This window comes from Aspergillus pseudonomiae, assembly GCF_009193645.1.
Source record: "Aspergillus pseudonomiae strain CBS 119388 unplaced genomic scaffold BDV37scaffold_44, whole genome shotgun sequence".
NCBI classification, from domain to species: Eukaryota; Fungi; Ascomycota; class Eurotiomycetes; order Eurotiales; family Aspergillaceae; genus Aspergillus; species Aspergillus pseudonomiae.
In genome coordinates this window covers 222,312-243,096 of record NW_022476036.1, presented here as the reverse complement: position 1 = coordinate 243,096, position 20,785 = coordinate 222,312, and the positions used below count along the sequence as shown (strand labels likewise).

The following is a 20,785-nucleotide window of genomic DNA, read 5'->3' as shown; positions in this document are numbered from 1 at the left end:
AAGACCCCGTTGCCGGACGTCGGAGTGCGGGTCCTTGGCATCCCGCGAGTCCGGCCCACTGACCAACATAGTAATACAAGTTCCTTTATGGTACTCTAGGCTTCATTGAATGGTCCATTTCCCCTTAGCAAGCCAGCTCCTTATGATCTACATTATACTACTAATAGCTCACCCAAAAGCCTCCCGCTCTGAGTTTTATCACTTCTGCACGGATGGAGGAGGATACCGATGACTTCGTGACTGATGACGTCTCCGCTATGGATAACGCCGAGAAAGAAGAGCATGAAAGACCACTAGAGTGCCAAGCACGAGCTGTACGAGTTTATTCCTGCGAACTTCATCAGATCGCTTGTTGACCAATGCTAGTGTAACCGCTGTCGACAGCGAAAGGTACGCGGCGCCACAATCACAACATATCCTATGGCTGCGAGACTAGTCACTCAGACACTCCCTTGCATTTTCTAGATTCGCTGTGATCGCTCAATTCCCTGCTCACAATGCATTCGTGCAAAGACTCGATGTATGTACTCAGGCCGCCTCAGACCGAGAGAAAAAAGGCAACGGGTTTTGATTTCAGCCCAGTAGTAAGTACTCCGCCATATAACCATCTCTTTTATGTGTACTCAGTATCAACAAGTGAACAAAGAATGGAATACATGGTACAGAAGCTGGATGAGCTCAGCCAGCAGGTGGCCACATTGAGCAATGCTTCATTCATCCCGTCGGGCTCCCATCAGTCTGCGATTATCGAACCACCTCCCGTGGATGAACGGGACCCGGATACCCGCCCATCAACATTTGTATCTCAGCCTCAAGTCAAAAATGACTTGAAAAGCTGTGCGGTAGCTTCCAAAGCTGAATATGAAGGCGGAACGTCGCTATCTGCCCACGCCATTTTTGCAACAAGGTACCTCCAAGACGTGGTTAGCAGCACAAACTCTGTCCAGATCGCGCAGGAGATGACCTCAATTCTTGATACGCTACATGGCATAGTTGACGATCAGAAACAGCAAAGGGATACCCTTGAAAACCTTTACCCATATGCCAAACCAATACCCCAGGGCTCTAGTATAAGACAGCTTCCTCTACCCCCTGTCGAAATGACTCTTACGTGCTTGCGGATGGCCAAAGGTGCAGCCCATAATCTCCATAATTCTTGCGCTGCTAGCTGACTAGCTACAACACTGATAGAGCAGCCCAGGATTCAGCGTTTTTGGCTCATTGAATTACTCTCTGTTTCGCAGTTCAACGACTACTTCTTGAGAGTTTACTCACCTGGGCCAGCCACAGATGCTGATATGATCATTGTGAACGGAGGCCTTTACTGGCTTTTCTGCGAATGCGCTAGCCTATTTGTAGATTCAAAAGTTAAGGAAAACTACATGTCCCAGGCTATGCTGTGTCGGGATAATCTTGAGACAGTTTTGTCAAATCTCCCGTTCCACATGCCAGTCAACACTGATGTTGTCTTTGCTATGAATGTTGCAGTAAGCTAACGAGCCTTTTCGCCCATCATCACTCTACCCCTCCCCCCGTTCTTTACTCCAACAAGTGCATGTCCTAAATTTACCCCAAGGCAACATACTGTCTTCAAATGGCCAAGCCCTCAATAGCATGGAGTTTCATTACCACAGCAGCACATCTGTGTCAAACGCTCGGCCTCCATAGCGCCCACTCTCTAAGCACAGACAACCCAGAAACTAAAAACGAAAAGATTCGCCTATTCTGGGCCGTGTTTCTCATGGAAAAATCGTTGTGCCTACGACTGGGCCGATCGTCATCTTTTCGAGATGAAGACATCACGGCACCGCGGCCTTCCCTTGGCCAGAGCATGAACTCACTGTTGGTGCCTAGGTGGATTGATTTAGCAAGAATCCAGGGAAAGACATACAGCGACATCTATAGCCCTAGTGCTCTAATGCAGTCGGTAGATACCAGAATATCCCGTGCAAGGAGTCTGGTGGCCGAGATAAAGAAACTTATGGATTCCGAAGATGAGTTTGAGGTAAGCTCCTACGTTTTCTCTACTCCACTATAATAATGCTAGGGCTATGCCTATGTTGAACTCGAAGGCTTTGATCATGATCTTTTGTTCGTACTAATGCGTCATTTAAGAGAATTTATAATAACGAAAGTCGCCGTGCTATCGGAGATGATCTCCACGAGATTATTCAGCGTTCAGATAGGGTTTGCAATCTATCTCTACTATCACTCATCTATCGAGCAATCCCTCCTGAGAAACCATCCGGAACCGCCTTCTGTGATGAATGCATAGCTACAGCACGGGAAGCCCTCAAAGAGCATGAAAAATGTGTTGCTCTCATTCTCAGCCGCCCTTGGGATGAAGACTTTCTGGAAATGTACATCAACTGGTTAGTCGTCCACCAATAGCAAATCAACTAAGCTACTAACATATTTGACTAGGACCCTACTTCAATTTCCTTTCTTTCCTTTCATAGTTCTTTTCTGCTACATTATCGAGACATCTGAGCCCGACGACCTGAAATGTCTCGGCGCGTTTGTCGAGGTACTACAGTCAATCCGTTCGACAGTAACTTACAAAGGTTCCAGAAACCAGGTCCGCCTCTTCCGAGCCTTATATGACGTAGCGAGAAAATATGTCGAGGTGAAGGCCAGCACTCCCAGAGTACGAATGAATGTACCAAGTAGCAACAGCATGGGTGTTCATATTGCAAATCCGAATGCCATAGGGCCTAGCATGCTTCTCCAGTCATCATCGATGAACTCGGGCCAGGCTTCTTCTACCAATGGAGCTCTACACAGTGTGTCAGAGGCTGGTTTGTCTAACCCGTGGGTCAATAGTGGCCAACAGCTATTGACGCAAATGCCTGGGTATGGCTCCGGTGTGTACGCTCCCGCGCTCGTGCAGACTGATTTGAATAGTACTATGGCAATGGACTTAACGGGCATGGAGCTGGGAGACTGGTTCCATGAGAATCATCAGATGTTCCGGTTGTTGGATGATGGACATCTTTGGTAGCTGTCTGATGACTTCATTTGGTACGTTCAGGTGGGTTCACCTACATGTATAACGGAATTTGGTGATCGTTGGCGTTGATGCGTTTAGACTTTGCATTATTTAGACATTTGTATACAAGCGCAACCATGAATATGATGGTCCAGGCCAAATATGGCTTGGAATCGATTAACCGAGGTCCATAAGTAATAGAATTAATAAATTTTGTCTAAGCCGGCACCGGAAGAGACAATGTTTTGCGTAAGACATAGCTCAATCTGTACGATTGCATATCAATACAGACGGTGAATCAATGACTGATACAGATCTGCCCCGCAACCCCACTATCAAGTTAGCTCAAACCAGCAGCGCGTCGTATGGTCCCCTCTTCGGTCCATTAGCCGTCATAACAGTGCATTGGGGCGATAAGACGAATAATTTAAATAAGTAAGCGTCCCCCAATTCTCTGTGAAGCTTCCTTCGAAGTATTTCATAGCGCAACATAATATACCTCCTACCTTCCCCTTAGTTAATCCCCCGCTCGCTTAGTGAACTAGCACTGGCTATGACTAACACCACTTATGAACAGTTGGGGGACCTCAAACGCCGATCCATCTTAGGGGCGATTCCCGCCAAGTGGAGATTTCAGAATCCTATCCCTCCGGCGGATGAACTTCGTGATGTGACCGGTGCCTATATTCAACAGTTCTTGACTCCACGAGAAATAGAGATCACTGAGACGGATGCGGCGGGGATTACTGAACAAACAACGTCTGGCAGTTGGACCGCTGTCGAAGTGACCGAGGCGTTTTGTCACAGGGCTGCCCTTGCTCACCAGCTTGTACGTTTTCATGTCGGTTCTCACTATGTCTGAGACGGTACTCACTGATTACTGTAGGTGAACTGTCTGCATGAGGTGTTCTTCGATGCTGCAATCGAGGATGCAAAAAGACTCGATGCTTACTTTGCCGAGCATAAGAAACCAATCGGACCGCTGCACGGTCTGCCTATCAGTTTGAAGGATCAATTCCATGTCAAAGGTGTCGAGACGACGATGGGATATATAGGATGGATTGGAACGTTCCAAGGCAAAAAGGATGATCCGAGGCGGGGCACATTCGAGAGTGAACTCGTCAAGGAGCTTAGGAATCTCGGAGCGGTACTGTACTGCAAGACGAGTGTGCCTGCAACATTGATGACGGGTGAAACTGTCAACAACATCATCTCGTATACATGGAATCCTAAAAACCGACTTCTATCCAGCGGAGGTAGCTCGGGTGGTGAAGGAGCACTGATCGCTTTGAAAGGATCTCCCAGTGGCTTTGGAACTGATATCGGCGGGAGCATACGTATCCCAGCTGTGTTCAACGGACTTTTTGGACTCCGTCCATCGTCTGGGAGAATGCCCTATGAGGGCGCTGCAAACTCAATTGACGGCCAGAATTTGATGTTATCGGTTGTTGGGCCACTTGCAACTACCGCACGTTCTCTTACACTACTGTTCAAGGCTGTGCTCAGTCAACAGCCATGGTACCATGACCCACTCGTGCTCGAGCTGCCCTGGAGGACGGATATTGAAGAGAGGACTCGAGCACTGATAAGAAAATCAACTGAGGGTTCTTCTTCTCTTGCATTTGCTATTATGCGCCATGATGGCATGGTCCAACCTCATCCACCCATAGCGAGGGCTGTCGAGATTGTCGAGCAAGCTTTGAAGCGATTAGGCCATAAGGTAACGCAAAACCTGAAGGGTCAAGAGGTATACTAAGGTATATATACTAACATATACCCTAGTTGATCGAGTGGAACCCCCCTGCCCACAATGTTGGCACAGACCTATTTGTAAGTTTCTAATCTGTCTATTCTACCTAATGTTAGTGATATTGACAATAGTAGGGTAGGATCTGCGTGGCTGATGGTGGAGCGGACATAGCACACCATCTTGGGTTGTCTGGAGAACCAAAATCTCTCCAATGCATTGTGGGGGAGGGAATCCCACACCTGAGTGCTCTAGAACTCGCTGCACTCAATGTGGAAAAGCGGCAATATCAGAAGCTTTACATGGATTACTGGAATAGTACGGCGGAGATAACGGGTACCGGGCGCCCTGTCGACGGTGTAATCTGCCCATGTGCGCCACACGCTGCAGTACTCCCCCATAAGTATGCCCATGTTGGGTATACCGCGTTCGTTAACGTCTTGGACTACACAAGCGTCGTGATCCCGGTTACCCATGCAGACAAAATGGTTGATGTGCCTCAGCCGAGGGATGATTTCCTGAGTGAGGTGGACAAGACAGTTCATGATCAATGTGAGCTTTTCGCATAAATTGACATGCTCTCGAATTACTAACGCCTTGACAGATGATCCCGAAGCTTACAATGGTGCTCCTGCCGGGGTTCAATTAGTTGGGCGGCGACTGGAGGAGGAAAAAATACTGACCTTAGCAGACTACATAAGCCAAGAGATGCGCTTACAGTCTAAAACTAGCTAGAATCAAGCGACATATCTAGCTTTGGCAAAGCTATAGGTCTAGTGCTCGAAGAATGCGTGGGGGCAGATCGTGATAGTAGAATAGGTAGTGGTGATGCTGATGAGATTGTCAATGTTGATATCAGCGGTATCTTCGTTGCCATCCATCATCTTAGATTATCCGTGAATCAGATAAATCTATTGTAACTTGAGCGTTCTACTGCCTCTGTTGGTCGAGTATCCTGGGTAACTAGTGCAATCGAGGTGACTAGTCACAACTAGCTTCCGCATTCCTTTGTATGCTTAGCTGTGACACTCCGATGCAAGGAGGGAGAGATTGTATACCTCTTAAAAAATTTTTCCATTGAGATAAATACTCAATTCATGCTCTCTATCGTTTCAAGTGGTGGTCAGGAGCTTGTCTTGGAAAAATAAGAGGCTGAGATGTCCCCCACAACAAAAAGCTTGGCGGTCGGTTGATCGTCACGTTCCCTCGTTATTTCTCTCCTCTCCCTTTGGTCGGTCTCCTCATCTCCTCCCTGACCACTCTATCATTCGATGATCCTGTGGCTTGTCGAGTCCCTTGCATTCTAATAATCCGCCATAACCTCTTTACAGCCAGCGTTTACGCATGCTTGATTCTTGTCATGCCTTGAGCTGGGTAATATTGTTGGAAGGCAATTTACCCTTTGTTTCGTGAACGCGTCTCGCTCGTCCCTACCGCGATCCTACATTTACCTGCAGCCACAACCATTGCGTCCTTTGTGAAACATGGAAGAAAGCGCGTCTAATCGTCCGACAGGTACCCCGGAGGGCTCTGCTGGGGCCGATGATAACGCGCAGTCGGCTGCTGGAAAGAATGCAGCTCTCAAAGACCGCAAGTGTCAATATTGTCACCAGGCATTTACCTCGTCCTCCCTGGGCCGTCACCTCGACCAGTTTCTCTTCAAAAAGAAACCGGACGGTGTTCATGATGTCGAGGAAATACGGCGCATTCGAAGTGGCATCACTCGCCGACAGGCTCGCACCTCGTCTGGCAAACGGGACACTCCCGAACGGACCATAGGGAAAGGCCAGTTGGATCCGTATGCGAGTGACTCAGGTGTGAAGCCACGCGACGGTGTTAGAATGATGTTTAATACCCCCACTTGGCATGCGACGGGTGTCATCAACGATATTCCTAATCCTAGTCAGTCACACGATATTTCCAGCACATCACGGTTTTCCACTTCGCAAACTCGGGCCCCTAAGCCCCTCCCTGATTATGCGAGCAGAGGTGCTAGCGCTAATAGTCCTGATACGATGAGGGCTCTGGAGCTGGCTTTGCGGGAAGTACTGGACAATATCAAGGCTGCAACGTACGTTTTCCACTACACGGCATGGGATATTCAAGTTGCTCGGCACACTGACCAATTATGTGGATAACAGTTCAAGAATGCGTCCTCGATTGTCTCCATTCGATTTCGATATTCAATCGCAGACGTTTCCTTCGCTCTGTCTGCAATTGCTGCCCCCACCTCCCAGCTTATTCGCGACGAGCCCGTTCCCATCGCCTTCTTCCTTCCCGCTCCAGCCCCCTGGTGTGGAACATGTGGAGATCATTCGACAAGCACTTCGTGCGAAGATCGATCAGTGGCAGTCCGATCAACTTTCTACCGACTCTATGAGCAACTCCCAGCCGGGGAGGCCAAATATTGGCCTGGATGCGAACATGATCGCCCGAAGTGCGCAACAACATGAAGACATTAGTCTGCGGCATCTAGAGTTGGCGTTCAAACATTGGGCTTCTCTTCCTTCTGAAACGAGGCGAGATGCATGGCAGCTTGAGATTACTCGAGCTTTCGCCCGGGAAATGGAAAAACGCAAATCATTGGACGACCAGCTAGCTCGGGTGCAACAAGAAGCAAATCAACTTCGTGCCCAAGTAGAAAGATTAGGCTCGTGTCAATGGCCAAGGGAGTTCGCTCTCTTTCCTCCTGACACGTTACCGCTACCTCGGGATGTAGCCCGAGATTTGGACACCAAAGAAAGCAAGATCAGCCCCGATTCCTCCCGCTGGGACTATGATAGTGTCGTGGCAAAGTGGAAGCGCGTGGTAATGCACGACAAGAGCATGGGCCGCGTCGGGGTGGGACACTCTAGTCCGGTCTTGGAAGACCATGCTACTGTGGATGGCAAACGGGTTGGTGATGACTCGGGAAGCATGTCCAGGTCAAGAATTCTGCAACCCCCAGCGGCTATGAGCCCGCCGGCCCCGTCACCAATTCAGACAGGGGGGCCATCTGCATCTTCTAGCCAACAGACTTCTCCATATCTACCACATGATGTCACCCGAAGTCCCAACGCAGGGCCTCAAGCCAAGCGCCCACGTCTAATGAATGGTCATCATTCAGGGGTCGCTCCTGAAGGGTCAAATAGCCCGTCAGCAAGTCAGACCGCTGGAGCCTCGAAGCCCTGGAACCCTCAGCAATCCCTCACAGTTTCTAATCTCACTGGGCCGTCCGGTCCTACCCCTCCACCATCGTCCTCAGGCCCATAAGTTGGGTATTTTGGATCTTCATACCATCTTCACACCCTCCTGTGTATACTTTCTCACATGCGCCACTCACAGTCAGAAAATGAACGCTTTCATTGTTGCCAGCACATTCCAAAAGTTTGTTGCTGCCCATTCTTCCTAATCTAAAATACCAACGAAATATTTGCCTGAATACTGTGAAGGCAGTGTTACGGGCTCGAAATATAGTCCAGTAAATAAAATAGTACGATTGCAACCTGCTCAGATTCGATATTTGGATTATTCTACTGTACATCTTCCCAACTTGATCAAGTTAATGTGTAACTATAATGTGACTGTCCGTATATTTGAACTCATCCGATACATTTCCAGTGCAACTGTACTATTTTGCACACTCAATCCAGAGTAGTGATCTGAAGCGGTCGTTGATACCCATCCCTTAGCTTTGCAGCAGCATGGCAAACATAAACATCACTATATCTTAGAGATGAATCACTGGCAAGGCGTTTTATTACTTACTACAAGGGCAGCCAGACACTGTGAAGCCAGCTGCCCGAGACAACGAAATATATAGTGAATCCAATGGCAACTGCGGCTTCCATGTCCATATCCCCATGGGGAAAGTGTCCAACAAAGCGCAAACTCTAACTCGTTTTCCCTGCTTGTGCCACCATAAATCTCTAAAGTTTGCATAAAACAATCATGCGTGGTTTGTTTGGTCCAGATACAAAGCTCGAGAACCTGGTCATAGTACATCTTTATGGTGTCATTGATTTGTGAGTCGCTTTGGTGCACGAGAACTTGATACTTTTAGCAGACCAAAGTACCAACAAGGATGACTTTACTTCGCAGGGGCATTCGGAACTGAGGGCGTAAGATAGACTGGCTTGTACTTTTCAAAATCATGACCATCCCGCATATCTAAGAGCCCGCCAGATTCACCATTGGGTGTCCAAACTTGTGCCTTGAGCTTCCTCAGACACCCCAGATATTTCATTTATGGAGGCTTTTGGGAAGCTTTGCTATCGTGGCGTCTTCACTACCTTACATGTGCCGTCGTATTATAAATCGCGTACCATGCTTCGACCATTGAGAGTTATCTGCCATTATACCGAGTGAGGCTCGGGATTCTTTTCAGTATGAAATACAACTGGAATGATACAGTCATCGACAGTGCTTGATAGCGACGAGAATATAAACAAGTCGCCGCCACCCTTGTCTGGGGCATTACCTAGCATTCGAAGTTCCATCTGGAGCTCTGACCGTTGGAATCTAGGACATCTATGGAACATCTATCCAGGATGCCTTAGAAGTGCTTGTGAGTCTTATTTAAACACGGAATTGCCCTGTTAGTGTATCATGCTAACCACAATGAATAGAATTCAATAATTCTCCAACACATGGCAGACTATGTACAAGGAACTCAATGGCTGCCCAAGTGGAGTTGCATATCTAAAAATCGCTTGAGCAGGGATGTTAGAAACTATGCCAGTATACTCAACCATTTAAATGTGCATATCAGGCCATGGCCAGATTCGACATCACGCTTTTTCTCTCGATCGCATTATCGATCGCAATCGGAAATAAAAGAAAGCCACCGACTAAGGCCGAGCCGGCGGCCTTGGAACATTCGCCATCGAGGGACAATGACTTCATCGTGATCGACAACCATGGATTAGAACCTTGAACCTCTCGCAATCGAACTGCCCTTCGAAGCTCCAACCCTGGTTCGGAACCTCGGGCTTCAGAACGTCCGATTGTTCTTCTGTCATATCGGAAGGACATACCATTACATCCGCACCTGTCATGGAGTACTCTGTATACGAGGTCCACTATAGAAAAAAAAAAAAGAAAAAAGGGGACAAAGAGACAACCGGCGAGACAAGTTTCTATTCCACATCCGATATACACCATGCGTAATAGTTGTTCTCCATGCAATATCCTGACGTATTTAGTCTCGATTTCCTTGGTTTGTGGGATTTGGTACTATCTCAGTTCGTATAACATATAATTTTTTATGGTTCCGTACACGGTTATATATCATCAAGATAACCTTACAGTATTTGTCATTTCACTGTCCTTTATATTTAGCACATTTGTTACGAATGTCGAGTGCAGCCTCAATGATAGCACATTATTTTTGACACAAACAATACTATCAATAGCACTGTCACGATGGAGGGAGGACACCTATCTCGAGACATTGCCCCTGATGTGTCAGATGTGTCAGCCTCCAGCTCTAATATATCTTCAAATTCAAGCCTGGCACAGAATGCAGAATCTAATGAGACCGAAAAGTCAAGTCAGCCAGGATCGTTGAACAGACGCCTCACTGAAGATGAGATCATGCGTGTACTCTCTCGGCGACGTACCGGCGAATCTGAGGAAGACACGGAAGGGGGGACTGAAGCTATGGCCCAGATCATGAGACTTGTTTCGCGAATGTTTGGTGACGAGAGGAAGACTAACTCCGACGAAGAAAAGACGAGACATCTTGGGGTCGTATGGAAGCATCTAACTGTGAAGGGGGTTGGACTCGTAAGCAATCTCTCACTCTCTGCGCTGAAGAAAGGGCAAAGCTCTTATATGACCTAGGGTGCTGCCATTCAACCAACGAACTCCGAAGTTCTCCTCGCTTTGCCTCGAAAGATCAAGAGTCTTTTAACTCGAGGCAGGAATAGGCCTCCGTTGCGGACCCTTTTAGATGATTTTACAGTAAGTCACTAGTACTGTGGGTAGGCTCCAGAAATCTCACATCTCTCATGACAGGGTTGCGTACGGCCTGGGGAAATGCTACTAGTCCTTGGCCGGCCCGGCTCAGGGTGCTCAACTTTCTTGAAAGTAATTGGGAATCAGAGATCGGGATATAAAAGTGTCGAAGGTGACGTACGCTATGGAGGTACTGATGCTCAAACAATGGCGGACAAGTACCGCTCTGAGGGTATGCCATAACTCTTCCCTCGTTTGAACCTCTGGATGAACAGACCGCTCAGCTTCCCAGTGCTTTACAATCCCGAGGATGACCTTCACTACCCAACCTTGACAGTACGGGACACTTTGTTATTCGCTTTGAAAACTCGGACCCCGGATAAGGAATCACGCCTCCCTGGAGAATCTCGGAAAGAATATCAGGAGACATTCTTATCTGCCATTGCTAAGCTATTCTGGATTGAGCATGCCCTTGACACAAAGGTGGGTAATGAGTTAATACGTGGGATCTCTGGAGGCGAGAAGAAGCGTGTCTCTATTGCAGAGGCACTGGTGACTCGGGCATCCACCCAGTCTTGGGATAATTCAACGAAGGGACTCGATGCAAGTACAGCGCTGGAGTATGTGCAAAGCTTGAGGAGCCTGACTGATATGGCAAACGTCTCCACACTTGTCGCTCTCTACCAGGCCTCTGAAACCCTGTACAAACTTTTCGATAAGGTGATGTTCATAGAAGAAGGCAAATGTGTCTACTACGGCCGTGCTGACTCTGCCCGCCGCTATTTTGAGAGCCTGGGATTCGAGTGTGCCCCTAGGTGGACGACACCGGACTTTTTATTATCAGTCACCGACCCAAAAGGGCGTCGGGTCAAGCAGGGATGGGAAGACCGAATCCCTCGGACTGCAGAGGAGTTTCGGAAAATCTACCGCAAGAGTGATATCTATAAGGCCACTCTAGTTGACAATGAGAGTTTCGAGGAAGAACTAGAATCTCAGAAAGAGGAACGCGAAGCTGCCAGAAAAGAATCGGCGAAGAAAAACTACACTGTTTCATTCTATCACCAGGTTGCTATTCTAACGCATCGTCAATTTCTCATCATGTATGGCGACAAGGCGACTCTAATAGGTAAATGGGTGATTTTGACCGGACAAGCCCTCATAACTGGCTCTTTGTTCTATAATTTGCCCCAGACAAGGTCAGTATGGCACGGTTTGGCTTGAGGTATATATGCAGCTGATTTCTAGTTCAGTGCCGGCGTTTTCACCAGAGGGGGTGTTATGTTTTATGTTTTGCTCTTTAATGCTCTACTTGCGATGGCCGAACTAACGTCATTTTTCGATACCCGGCCAGTTATTCTAAAACACAAGAGCTTGTAGGTATAAAGATGACTTTTGATTCTAGAACACTGCTGACAGACTCAGCTCTTTCTATCGACCTTCTGCTTTCGCTCTGGCGCAGGTGATCGTTGATATTCCCATAATATTCGTCCAAGTTACACTGTTTGAGCTTATTGTATATTTGTACGTCCAAGAGTAACTCAAGGCCACTCGCATGGCTAGGTCACTAACCGTTTGTCTAGCATGGCCAATCTTTCAAGAACCGCTTCTCAGTTCTTTATCAATTTCCTGTTCATATTCACCCTGACGATGACCATGTACTCCTTCTTTCGCACTATTGGAGCATTATGCGGTTCCCTTGACATTGGTATGCTTGGAATTCTTCTCCTTTACATTGACGAAGAAGAATGCTAATTCCATGGTAAAAGCTACGCGTATTACCGGTGTTGCTATCCAAGCACTCATCGTTTATACAGGCAAGTCTAGAAAGATCGCGCTTCTAAGCAACTGTCTAACTACTTTGCTTTAGGCTATCTTATTCCACCTTGGAAAATGCATCCCTGGCTGAAATGGCTTATCTGGATTAATCCCGTGCAATATGCTTTTGAAGGGGTTATGTCAAACGAATTCTATAATCTGGACATTCAATGCGAGCCACCAAACATTGTACCGGATGGTCCGAATGCATCAGCTGGACACCAGACCTGTGCCATTCAAGGGAGTAATACCAACCAGCTAATTGTTCAAGGCTCCAACTATATCAAGAGCGCATTTACATACAGTAGGTCACATTTATGGCGCAATTTCGGTATCATAATCGCATGGTTAGCTCTATTCATTGCGTTGACCATGCTCGGGATGGAGCTTCAAAAGCCCAATAAAGGGGGTAGTTCTGCCACTATATTCAAAAGGGGGGAGGAGCCAGAAACAGTGAAACGAGCCCTCGAGAATAAAGAGCTCCCAGAGGACGTGGAAACTGGGGATAAGGAGAAGGGCGTTGACGGTAACATGAACGAATATACGTCAGAGGACTCTGGAGAGAAGGTCACAGGTATTGCTCGGAGCACGTCAATATTTACTTGGAGAAACTTGAACTACACGATACCGTACAAAGGTGGAAAGAAACAACTTTTACAAGATGTGCAGGGATATGTCAAACCCGGTCGCCTTACGGCTCTAGTGGGCGCTTCCGGGGCTGGGTCAGTTATATCTATATGATCAAGACAGTATGAAGAAACTTCGCTGACTATTCGACGTTTATAGGAAGACTACACTACTCAACACATTGGCACAACGAGTAAACTTCGGTGTCGTTAGCGGTGAATTCTTAGTTGATGGGAGGTTAGTACTATATACAATGCTTCTCTTCTATTCTAACTCGCTTTCTCTCTCAGGCCTCTCCCAAGGAGCTTCCAAAGAGCAACTGGGTTTGCTGAGCAGATGGACATCCATGAGCCTACAGCTACTGTGAGAGAATCCCTGCGGTTCTCAGCACTTCTTCGCCAGCCTAAAGAAGTACCCATTCAAGAGAAATACGACTACTGCGAGAAGATACTTGACCTCCTAGAAATGCGATCAATTGCCGGTGCTACAATTGGCTCTGGGGGCATTGGATTGAGTGAAGAACAGCGTAAGCGACTGACCATAGCCGTTGAGCTGGCCAGTAAACCGCAGTTATTGCTCTTTCTGGACGAGCCGACCTCTGGTCTTGATTCTCTGGCCGCCTTCAATATTGTGCGCTTCCTTCGACGGCTTGCAGATGCTGGTCAAGCAATTCTGTGTACAATCCACCAGCCTTCTGCTGTGCTGTTCGAGCACTTTGACGACCTAGTACTGCTACAAAGTGGGGGCAAAGTTGTCTATAATGGCGAGCTAGGGCACGATTCTAGCAAACTCATCAGTTACTTCGAGCGGAACGGTGGCAAGAAGTGCCCACCCCACGCAAATCCTGCAGAGGTATTGTACCCAATAATTTGCTATGAAATAACTTGCTTTCAAACTAACATACATTCAGTACATGCTCGAGGTTATCGGTGCTGGGAATCCTGAGTATAAAGGCCAAGATTGGTCGGAAGTCTGGGCCAGAAGCTCAGAGAACAAGCAATTGACAGAGGAAATTGAGAGTATCATTCAATCACGGCGCAATAAGAGTGCAGAAGACAATGATGACGACCGCCGCGAGTATGCTATGCCTATCGGCGTGCAGGTACTAGCAGTGACAAAACGTGCCTTTGTTGCTTACTGGAGATCTCCTGAATACATTCTCGTATGTGGACATCAACACTCTTCCCCCTTACAGATTCCTAACCAGTTCCATAGGGGAAGTTTCTTCTACACATATTTACTGGTTTATTCAACACTTTCACTTTCTGGCATTTAGGAAACAGCTATATTGACATGCAATCTCGATTGTTTTCTATATTTATGACGCTCACGATAGCGCCACCACTAATCCAGCAACTGCAGCCACGGTTCCTCCATTTCCGGAATCTATACGAATCCCGCGAGGCAAATTCCAAGGTATACTCATGGGTTGCATTTGTGACTAGTGCTATTCTCCCCGAACTCCCGTACTCAATCGTTGCCGGCACCATCTACTTCAACTGCTGGTAAGTATAGCACTCTGTTTCCTAGCCAAAGTATACGGGTGCTCATTTAGATAACAGGTACTGGGGCGTCTGGTTCCCCCGGGACTCATTCACTTCAGGCTATGTCTGGATGTTTCTCATGCTCTTCGAGATGTTCTATGTGGGATTCGGCCAGTTCATCGCCGCGCTGGCACCCAACGAACTCTTCGCCTCCCTCCTCGTCCCTTGTTTCTTTATATTTGTCGTATCCTTCTGCGGAGTCGTTGTCCCGTACATGGCTCTGATCCCCTTCTGGCGGTCTTGGATGTACTGGCTCACCCCTTTCCACTACCTCCTGGAAGGCCTCCTTGGTGTCGTAACGCATAATGTCTCGTTGCAATGCGTCTCGAGAGAAGAGTCACATTTCAGTCCGCCGCCAGGAGAGACTTGCCAAAGCTATGCCGGTTCCTTTGCGCAGCAAGCTGGAGGCTATGTACAGGATGCGGGGAATGGCCGTTGCTCCTACTGCCCGTATTCGGATGGAGATACTTTTGTAAGTCCTGTACCTTGCTCTCGAGCTCTTTGACATGCCACATATACTGAGTTATCTACAAGGCCACCAAAAACTTCAATGTATATTACTCTCATAAGTGGAGAGCCTATGTAAGTCGAGGATTTTCTCTACTTCCACTTATTCCTTCTCCATAGCTCCCAGTGAAGCTGACGCTTCTGCTTATCACAGGGCATCTTTTGGGCATTTGTCATGTTTAACTTTGCTGCCGTTTATGCTTTCTCGTGGCTCTATCTGCATGGTATAAGGGATATCAAAAAGTGGTTTAGTACAAGGAAAGCCAAAGGGGGGGACAGAGAGGTGTAGAATGACTCAAATCTCTTTTCTTTCTATTTAGTATACGCAAGTCTGAATATAATGAGGTGAATAAAGAGCACGGATATTCATAAGCGCAAACTACCGGTGCATTGTTCGACTGATGTAAGTGAAATTCCTGTTATAATCCTTATATCCTTCTGCCACTACAGTATATATGTGTCATGACAACCATCTGGCCTGTCTAGGTACAAAACCATCCACATCTTCATCCTCCAAAATATCCTTCCCCAATCTCCCAGAAACAATACTCTTCTTAATCTCAGATCCCTGACTATAAAACAGCTGAAAGCCCAACATCCGCCCTGTTACAGGAATCCTATTCTCTCACCTATCTCTTCTTACTAGACCTAGGCCTAGCCTCAGCCACGAATCTAAGTTCACCCGGTCAAGAGATAAGCTCGTCTTAGCTTCGCCCAAAAGGACTACTAGTCACCAGCACTACGTAGAAGTGCGAGCTTGTCGCTGGTGCCACTGTGGTAGCGCGGGACCATGAATACCACAGGGCCACCAAGGTTCAGTGTTACCACTAAACTTGGTGGATGTTAAGAGGACCTGCTCTGAAAGATGGAATAGTGCACTGAACTGGCTGGTGAGCCAGAGCGAGTGTGTCCACCCTCGATCAATGGGTTGCCTCTGTTGATGTTTTGTCTCTCGAGTACTTCTACCAACCTATCAATCCGACGGACGAGAGCTATGACCTCGTTCTTGGTAAATTGGTAAGAATGGTCGTTTTGAGAAGCTGGGTCTGCAGATGCAGAGGCCCACCCAGTGAATTGAATTCCTGTTCTCCAGAGGTACGCGAGTAGGGGCCATAAGGCCGATACCCACGTACCGACGGTGCCTAAAATAGCATTGATTGATATCCGCTCCGGTCATTATTGTGTCTGGTTTCAAGAAGAAAAAAGACAAAGATAGCCGAGGATAAAGAGAAGAGAGAACATCATGCAAAATGACTGTAGAAATAACACACTCGTTCCTTCCTTCCTTTTCTTGAGTACAGGTTGCACGCCTCTTGCCCTCACATTGGTTTCCAAAACGGAAGGCAGCTCTAGAGGGGCTCTCCGTCATACAGAACAGTAGATAGGGTCGAACAACCAATAGATATAAGAGATAAAACTGAAAAGAAGGCATCTGGGGCGCAGACTACGTCTAGATTTAACATGGTGGAGGAAAAGTATCTCTGAATCTTTGATTCTTTGACTGTGAGTGCTCATACTCTGAGGATGAGCACATGCTGCTGGTCTGTTGCATAAGAGTATAAAGCGTATATCCTGAGAATGTGAAATAAGGGGCCTGGGGCTTTTCTAGCAAAGGTCATCCTTATGCGTGCTTGCCCCCAAGATCCATGGTAGGAATGACAATGACGTAAAGTGCTGGATGACTTCCATACCCATCTCACATCTTATTCTGTTTTCCTTTCTCTTTTCCACGTTCTCTAGTCTTGCAGTTGCACGGATTCTAACACGATGGTTATCGGCAAAGATCTTCTTACTTGGTTGTCATCCTACTGGCGTCCTCAGCCTATAGAGATATTAAGCTACAGGGGCCCAAATCTTGACCATATACCAACAGAGCTGGTATACCTTATTGCTGACCTTCTTCTCCCATACGACAGAGCGTGTCTGGCCCTCTGTAATCACCGACTACTATATATTCTAGGAAACGGTTCTCGGCTTCGATTAGAGAAAGAATTCCGACCTGTTTTTCTAACAAGACTGAGCCGAGATCTACCGAATTATATTTATTGTCATATATGTTCAGTGTTACATTGCCGGGAAAATATTCAACCTCCCGGTCCAGCGTGGTGGCCTAGAAGATGGTTAGCCAAGCATACAGGTCTTTCTCCTGTTTGGTGGTATCCATTTTGTATACAATAGAGTTCATTGTATCGATTTCAATATATCCACCTGCAACTAGCAATGAAACGACATCATTGCAGCCCTGCACACGGTATATCAACAGACTCGTTGGCTTATGTTGAGATCCAGCTATTACGGAAATCCCTTACTCTATTACTATCAGTCGACGCGCAGATTATTCGAGCGTCGAGTCTTTGTCTTCGTATCCAAACTTGGATATTAGCAAAAGAATTTCCTTCCGCAGCTCTAAAGCGTATATTCATCTGCTTGCATATTTCTATGCAGGAGGACTATATTGCCCAGATTTGTCCGTGCTGTTTGGGATACCAATATCAACTCTGGAACCGGACGGCGATCTAGGTTGGAAACATATTACTGTGTTTCCTGCGGATCGGAGTATCAAATTGATACTACTAACTGTGGTACTGAAGGTGTCGCCCTTATTATAACCAAATGGGTTGCATTAGGTCCGGGTCTTGATCCTGCAGATATTCGATGGACAAGACATATGCAACTCACATTCCAAAAGCATGAGATAACTATATCAAAAACCGATATCCACTCGCAATTCGAGCAAGACGCAATGTTCCCACTTAATGATTTAACTCAACGGAATAGATCGCTCTTGGAGGGTAGAGCGTACAAGAGAAAGGCAGATTATTGGTATAGCGGCTGTTGGATTTTGCAGGCCAACACAAGACTGCCATGGTTTTATCCTCGGCCGGAGAAAAGAGCCTGTTGTTGTTGTTGTTCTTGCAAGGTATGATTCGCTACGTTGGTATGGGCAGCATTCGCCTTTCAGCTTTTGTAACACCGGCGCATCAAGGCTGGAGAGCTTGGGGATTTCTATGGTAGGCTGTGTGGTTGGAGGCGAGGTTTGAGGAGGTCTTGGGGGTTTGGCCCTATACTAGACAGTATCCTGTATGCGAGACAGCGAAATGATTTTATACTCGGGCTTGGTCATGCCTTATACTGGGCTACTTCAAAAAGTTGAAACCAGTAGCCAATATTACAGGTCCACATAAAACACGAGATCCGCGCTGACTGGAAGGTGTTGTCATAAGGCTGCATTTATGTAGCTTCGCCTCGACCCTTCATTGTGAGCTGGCAACCTAACAAACGCCCACCATCTACCGCACGGCGGATTCCCTACCCTTCCACAGTTCCACAATGGCTGGATGAATGAGAAAGGCCCATACTACTATTCAAATATGAGACTGTTGAATGCCCGCACACTGCAATTGACCGAATCCGTACATTATATCCCTCCATATGCGATTCTATCGCACACATGGTCGTCGGAAGAAGTATCCTTCCAAGAGATCCACTCGTTAGAAGCACGCTACAAGCGAGGATGCCAGAAAATCCAGAAATATTGTGAACAAGCGCTTGCGGACAATCTAGAGTACGCATGGGTCGATACCTGCTGCATCAAGTAAAACTCCCATATTAGAATGTCTAGTACGCTAGAAAGACAGTAAGTACCACGGGCGATCCTCCACAGCAAACCACACCGTCATGATCCACGAAGACAGGACCTTGAAGAGCAGTAAGCACGCTAACAAAACATGAAATACAAACCACCAATCACGATTGGTGGAGGCCTGAGCAGAGTAACAATGGTTTGCTAATTGTATTGTACACACACATTTCCACAAATCCGGAAAGTGTGGCTGTCCAAAGATCTCGTTCTCCACGACTAAAGCTAGGGTAGGTAATTTCACGGCCTAACAAGATGCGTTACCTGTTCAACTGAATTGAGCTATCTTTGCAATCGACTAATACAGAGGGAAGAGATGCCTTGGAAATATCACGAATCATTGCGACAAACATAGGTAGAAACCCCTCTCTACCTAGGACTGATATCATAATCCGACCGAATAATAACCCCGCATGGTTTCAGCTCACCACTTTCCATTTTCCTAATATTCTCCTGAATTATTTCCTTATTCTCCCTCATAATCCTTTTCGGCCTGTGCTTTTTCCTCGGCCGTCATCGGCGGCGGTAACAACGATGGATCTGGCTTCCACCATTGTCCCTGGGATACTTTCGTTCCATCCGCTCCGCGAAACATATCTTCTATCCCCTGGTCAAATGTGGTTCGATCGAGAAAAGCTTTGATTAATCGGGGTGGAAGACCAATAGCGTCTATCACGTCGCAGTCTGGTGTCAGAGTTCGGAGAACACCGTCGGTACCAATAACAAAGGGAGCGTTGCCGTCAGAGCCGGAGTCTAGGTTACTGATAATATTGGATAATTCTTTTTGGTCAGGGTGGCTATTGGGGTCGGGCCCATAGCGACTGGTGACGGGCGGGGCTGGGCAAGTCATGTCTTCTTTTAGTTTAGAAGACTGGGTCTTGATATCTTAAGAATTATTGTAGGGTAACATGGAGATGGTCAGGTTTGAATCATAACATGCGCTACGTTAACTTGTTATATGGAAAAGCAATGACAAGGCTGTCGTGTGATTGTCAAGTACCCTGAAACGACCCAAGGGAGACGTGGAAACTCCCTGCACATGATAAGTCTCAATTTATGAGTTCTTTCTTTCAATCAAGAAGTCTCAGCTGTCTCACGTGCTATATTAAACAGGCCTCGGAAAGCAGTACAAGCATCCATACTGCTTCCGATGAGCACACTTCACGTCACCCCGTGCTCAGTTTATGTCCTCGTCCTTGGAAGTCTGCCTACAGTTTGTTTTGTTTCTGTTTGAAACGGCACTGGAATTTCTGTATGAGGGATTGCAGTGCGTCGTCATGTTTAAGAAAGCATCAGGGTCTATACAATGTGCCATCATCCTGGAATCTAATCTGGAGTATGTCATAGAAGGGCCTATACAAAATGCCCTATACAAACGTTTCAAGGACAAAAGCGACGATGGAGTCTGGGCAGCTGCGCGGATGAAAGATAACATCAGCATTGTCGTCTCAGGGTTTGAAGCGTCACAAACAATCCACCTTGTTTTTGGCATAGAGATAGTGCATCTAGAGTGATTTGAAACCTTTCCATGTGCAGCGGTCTAACGACACAGCTCAGCGCTGCGAGTCGAGTATCCAGCACCGTAGTACGTACACTAAAATCCTGTCCCTAAATTGGTGGGTCCTTGAGATCCCGAACGAACTCCAGATCGTATCCCATTTCCATCCTTCGTGGATAATGGCTGATCTCTCGCTTTCTATATATAACGGACGGATATCTCCAGACAAGGTCTATCTCCCCGTTTCTTAACATGCTCTACCATGTTTATTTATTTTATTTTCTTTTATATTATATTATTTAATTTTTTTCTCCACTGACCTGTCAAAATAATTAAGTCCCCGATACGGATACTCCTGTGCGAGCTACTAACTCTAGATGCAATGACCATAAAAAGAGTAAACAGGCGGGCTACCTCAGGAAGCCTAACCAAGTCCTCATCCCGCGTTAGGGCAAAAATCCGGAGGCTGGGACCAAGCAAG

At 47.0% G+C, this 20,785-nt stretch overlaps 4 protein-coding genes across 4 annotated transcripts; 3 read left to right on the top strand and 1 right to left on the bottom strand.

Moving 5' to 3' along the window:
- The first annotated feature begins 127 nt into the window (after positions 1–127).
- On the top strand, positions 128–3,130 carry BDV37DRAFT_251435 (fungal specific transcription factor domain-containing protein). The gene is made up of 7 exons (XM_032082302.1): positions 128–314; positions 367–584; positions 638–1,131; positions 1,192–1,487; positions 1,577–2,005; positions 2,116–2,372; positions 2,425–3,130. The coding sequence occupies exons 2-7, from the start codon at positions 523–525 to the stop codon at positions 2,999–3,001; spliced, it is 2,115 nt and encodes a 704-aa protein (XP_031940361.1). The 5' UTR covers positions 128–314; positions 367–522; the 3' UTR covers positions 3,002–3,130.
- Positions 3,131–3,542: 412 nt separating this feature from the next.
- BDV37DRAFT_272440 (amidase signature domain-containing protein) lies at positions 3,543–7,988 on the top strand (the record flags this gene model as incomplete). Its single annotated transcript, XM_032084869.1, has 9 exons — positions 3,543–3,748; positions 3,797–3,845; positions 3,876–4,709; positions 4,772–4,819; positions 4,874–5,288; positions 5,341–5,455; positions 5,854–5,858; positions 6,252–6,807; positions 6,878–7,988. The coding sequence occupies 9 exons, from the start codon at positions 3,543–3,545 to the stop codon at positions 7,986–7,988; spliced, it is 3,339 nt and encodes a 1,112-aa protein (XP_031940360.1).
- A 2,151-nt stretch (positions 7,989–10,139) lies between these two features.
- Positions 10,140–15,455, top strand: BDV37DRAFT_294883 (putative ABC transporter; the record flags this gene model as incomplete). Its single annotated transcript, XM_032089734.1, has 16 exons — positions 10,140–10,502; positions 10,560–10,679; positions 10,734–10,905; positions 10,966–11,869; positions 11,924–12,046; positions 12,096–12,194; positions 12,254–12,378; positions 12,440–12,487; positions 12,541–13,210; positions 13,275–13,352; positions 13,406–13,967; positions 14,026–14,277; positions 14,331–14,620; positions 14,678–15,131; positions 15,194–15,241; positions 15,321–15,455. 16 exons carry the CDS (start codon positions 10,140–10,142, stop codon positions 15,453–15,455), a joined length of 4,443 nt encoding a protein of 1,480 aa, XP_031940359.1.
- Positions 15,456–19,272: 3,817 nt separating this feature from the next.
- On the bottom strand, positions 19,273–19,656 carry BDV37DRAFT_284193 (uncharacterized protein; the record flags this gene model as incomplete). The annotated part of the gene is made up of 1 exon (XM_032087448.1): positions 19,273–19,656. One exon carries the CDS (start codon positions 19,654–19,656, stop codon positions 19,273–19,275), a length of 384 nt encoding a protein of 127 aa, XP_031940358.1.
- Positions 19,657–20,785: the final 1,129 nt, after the last annotated feature.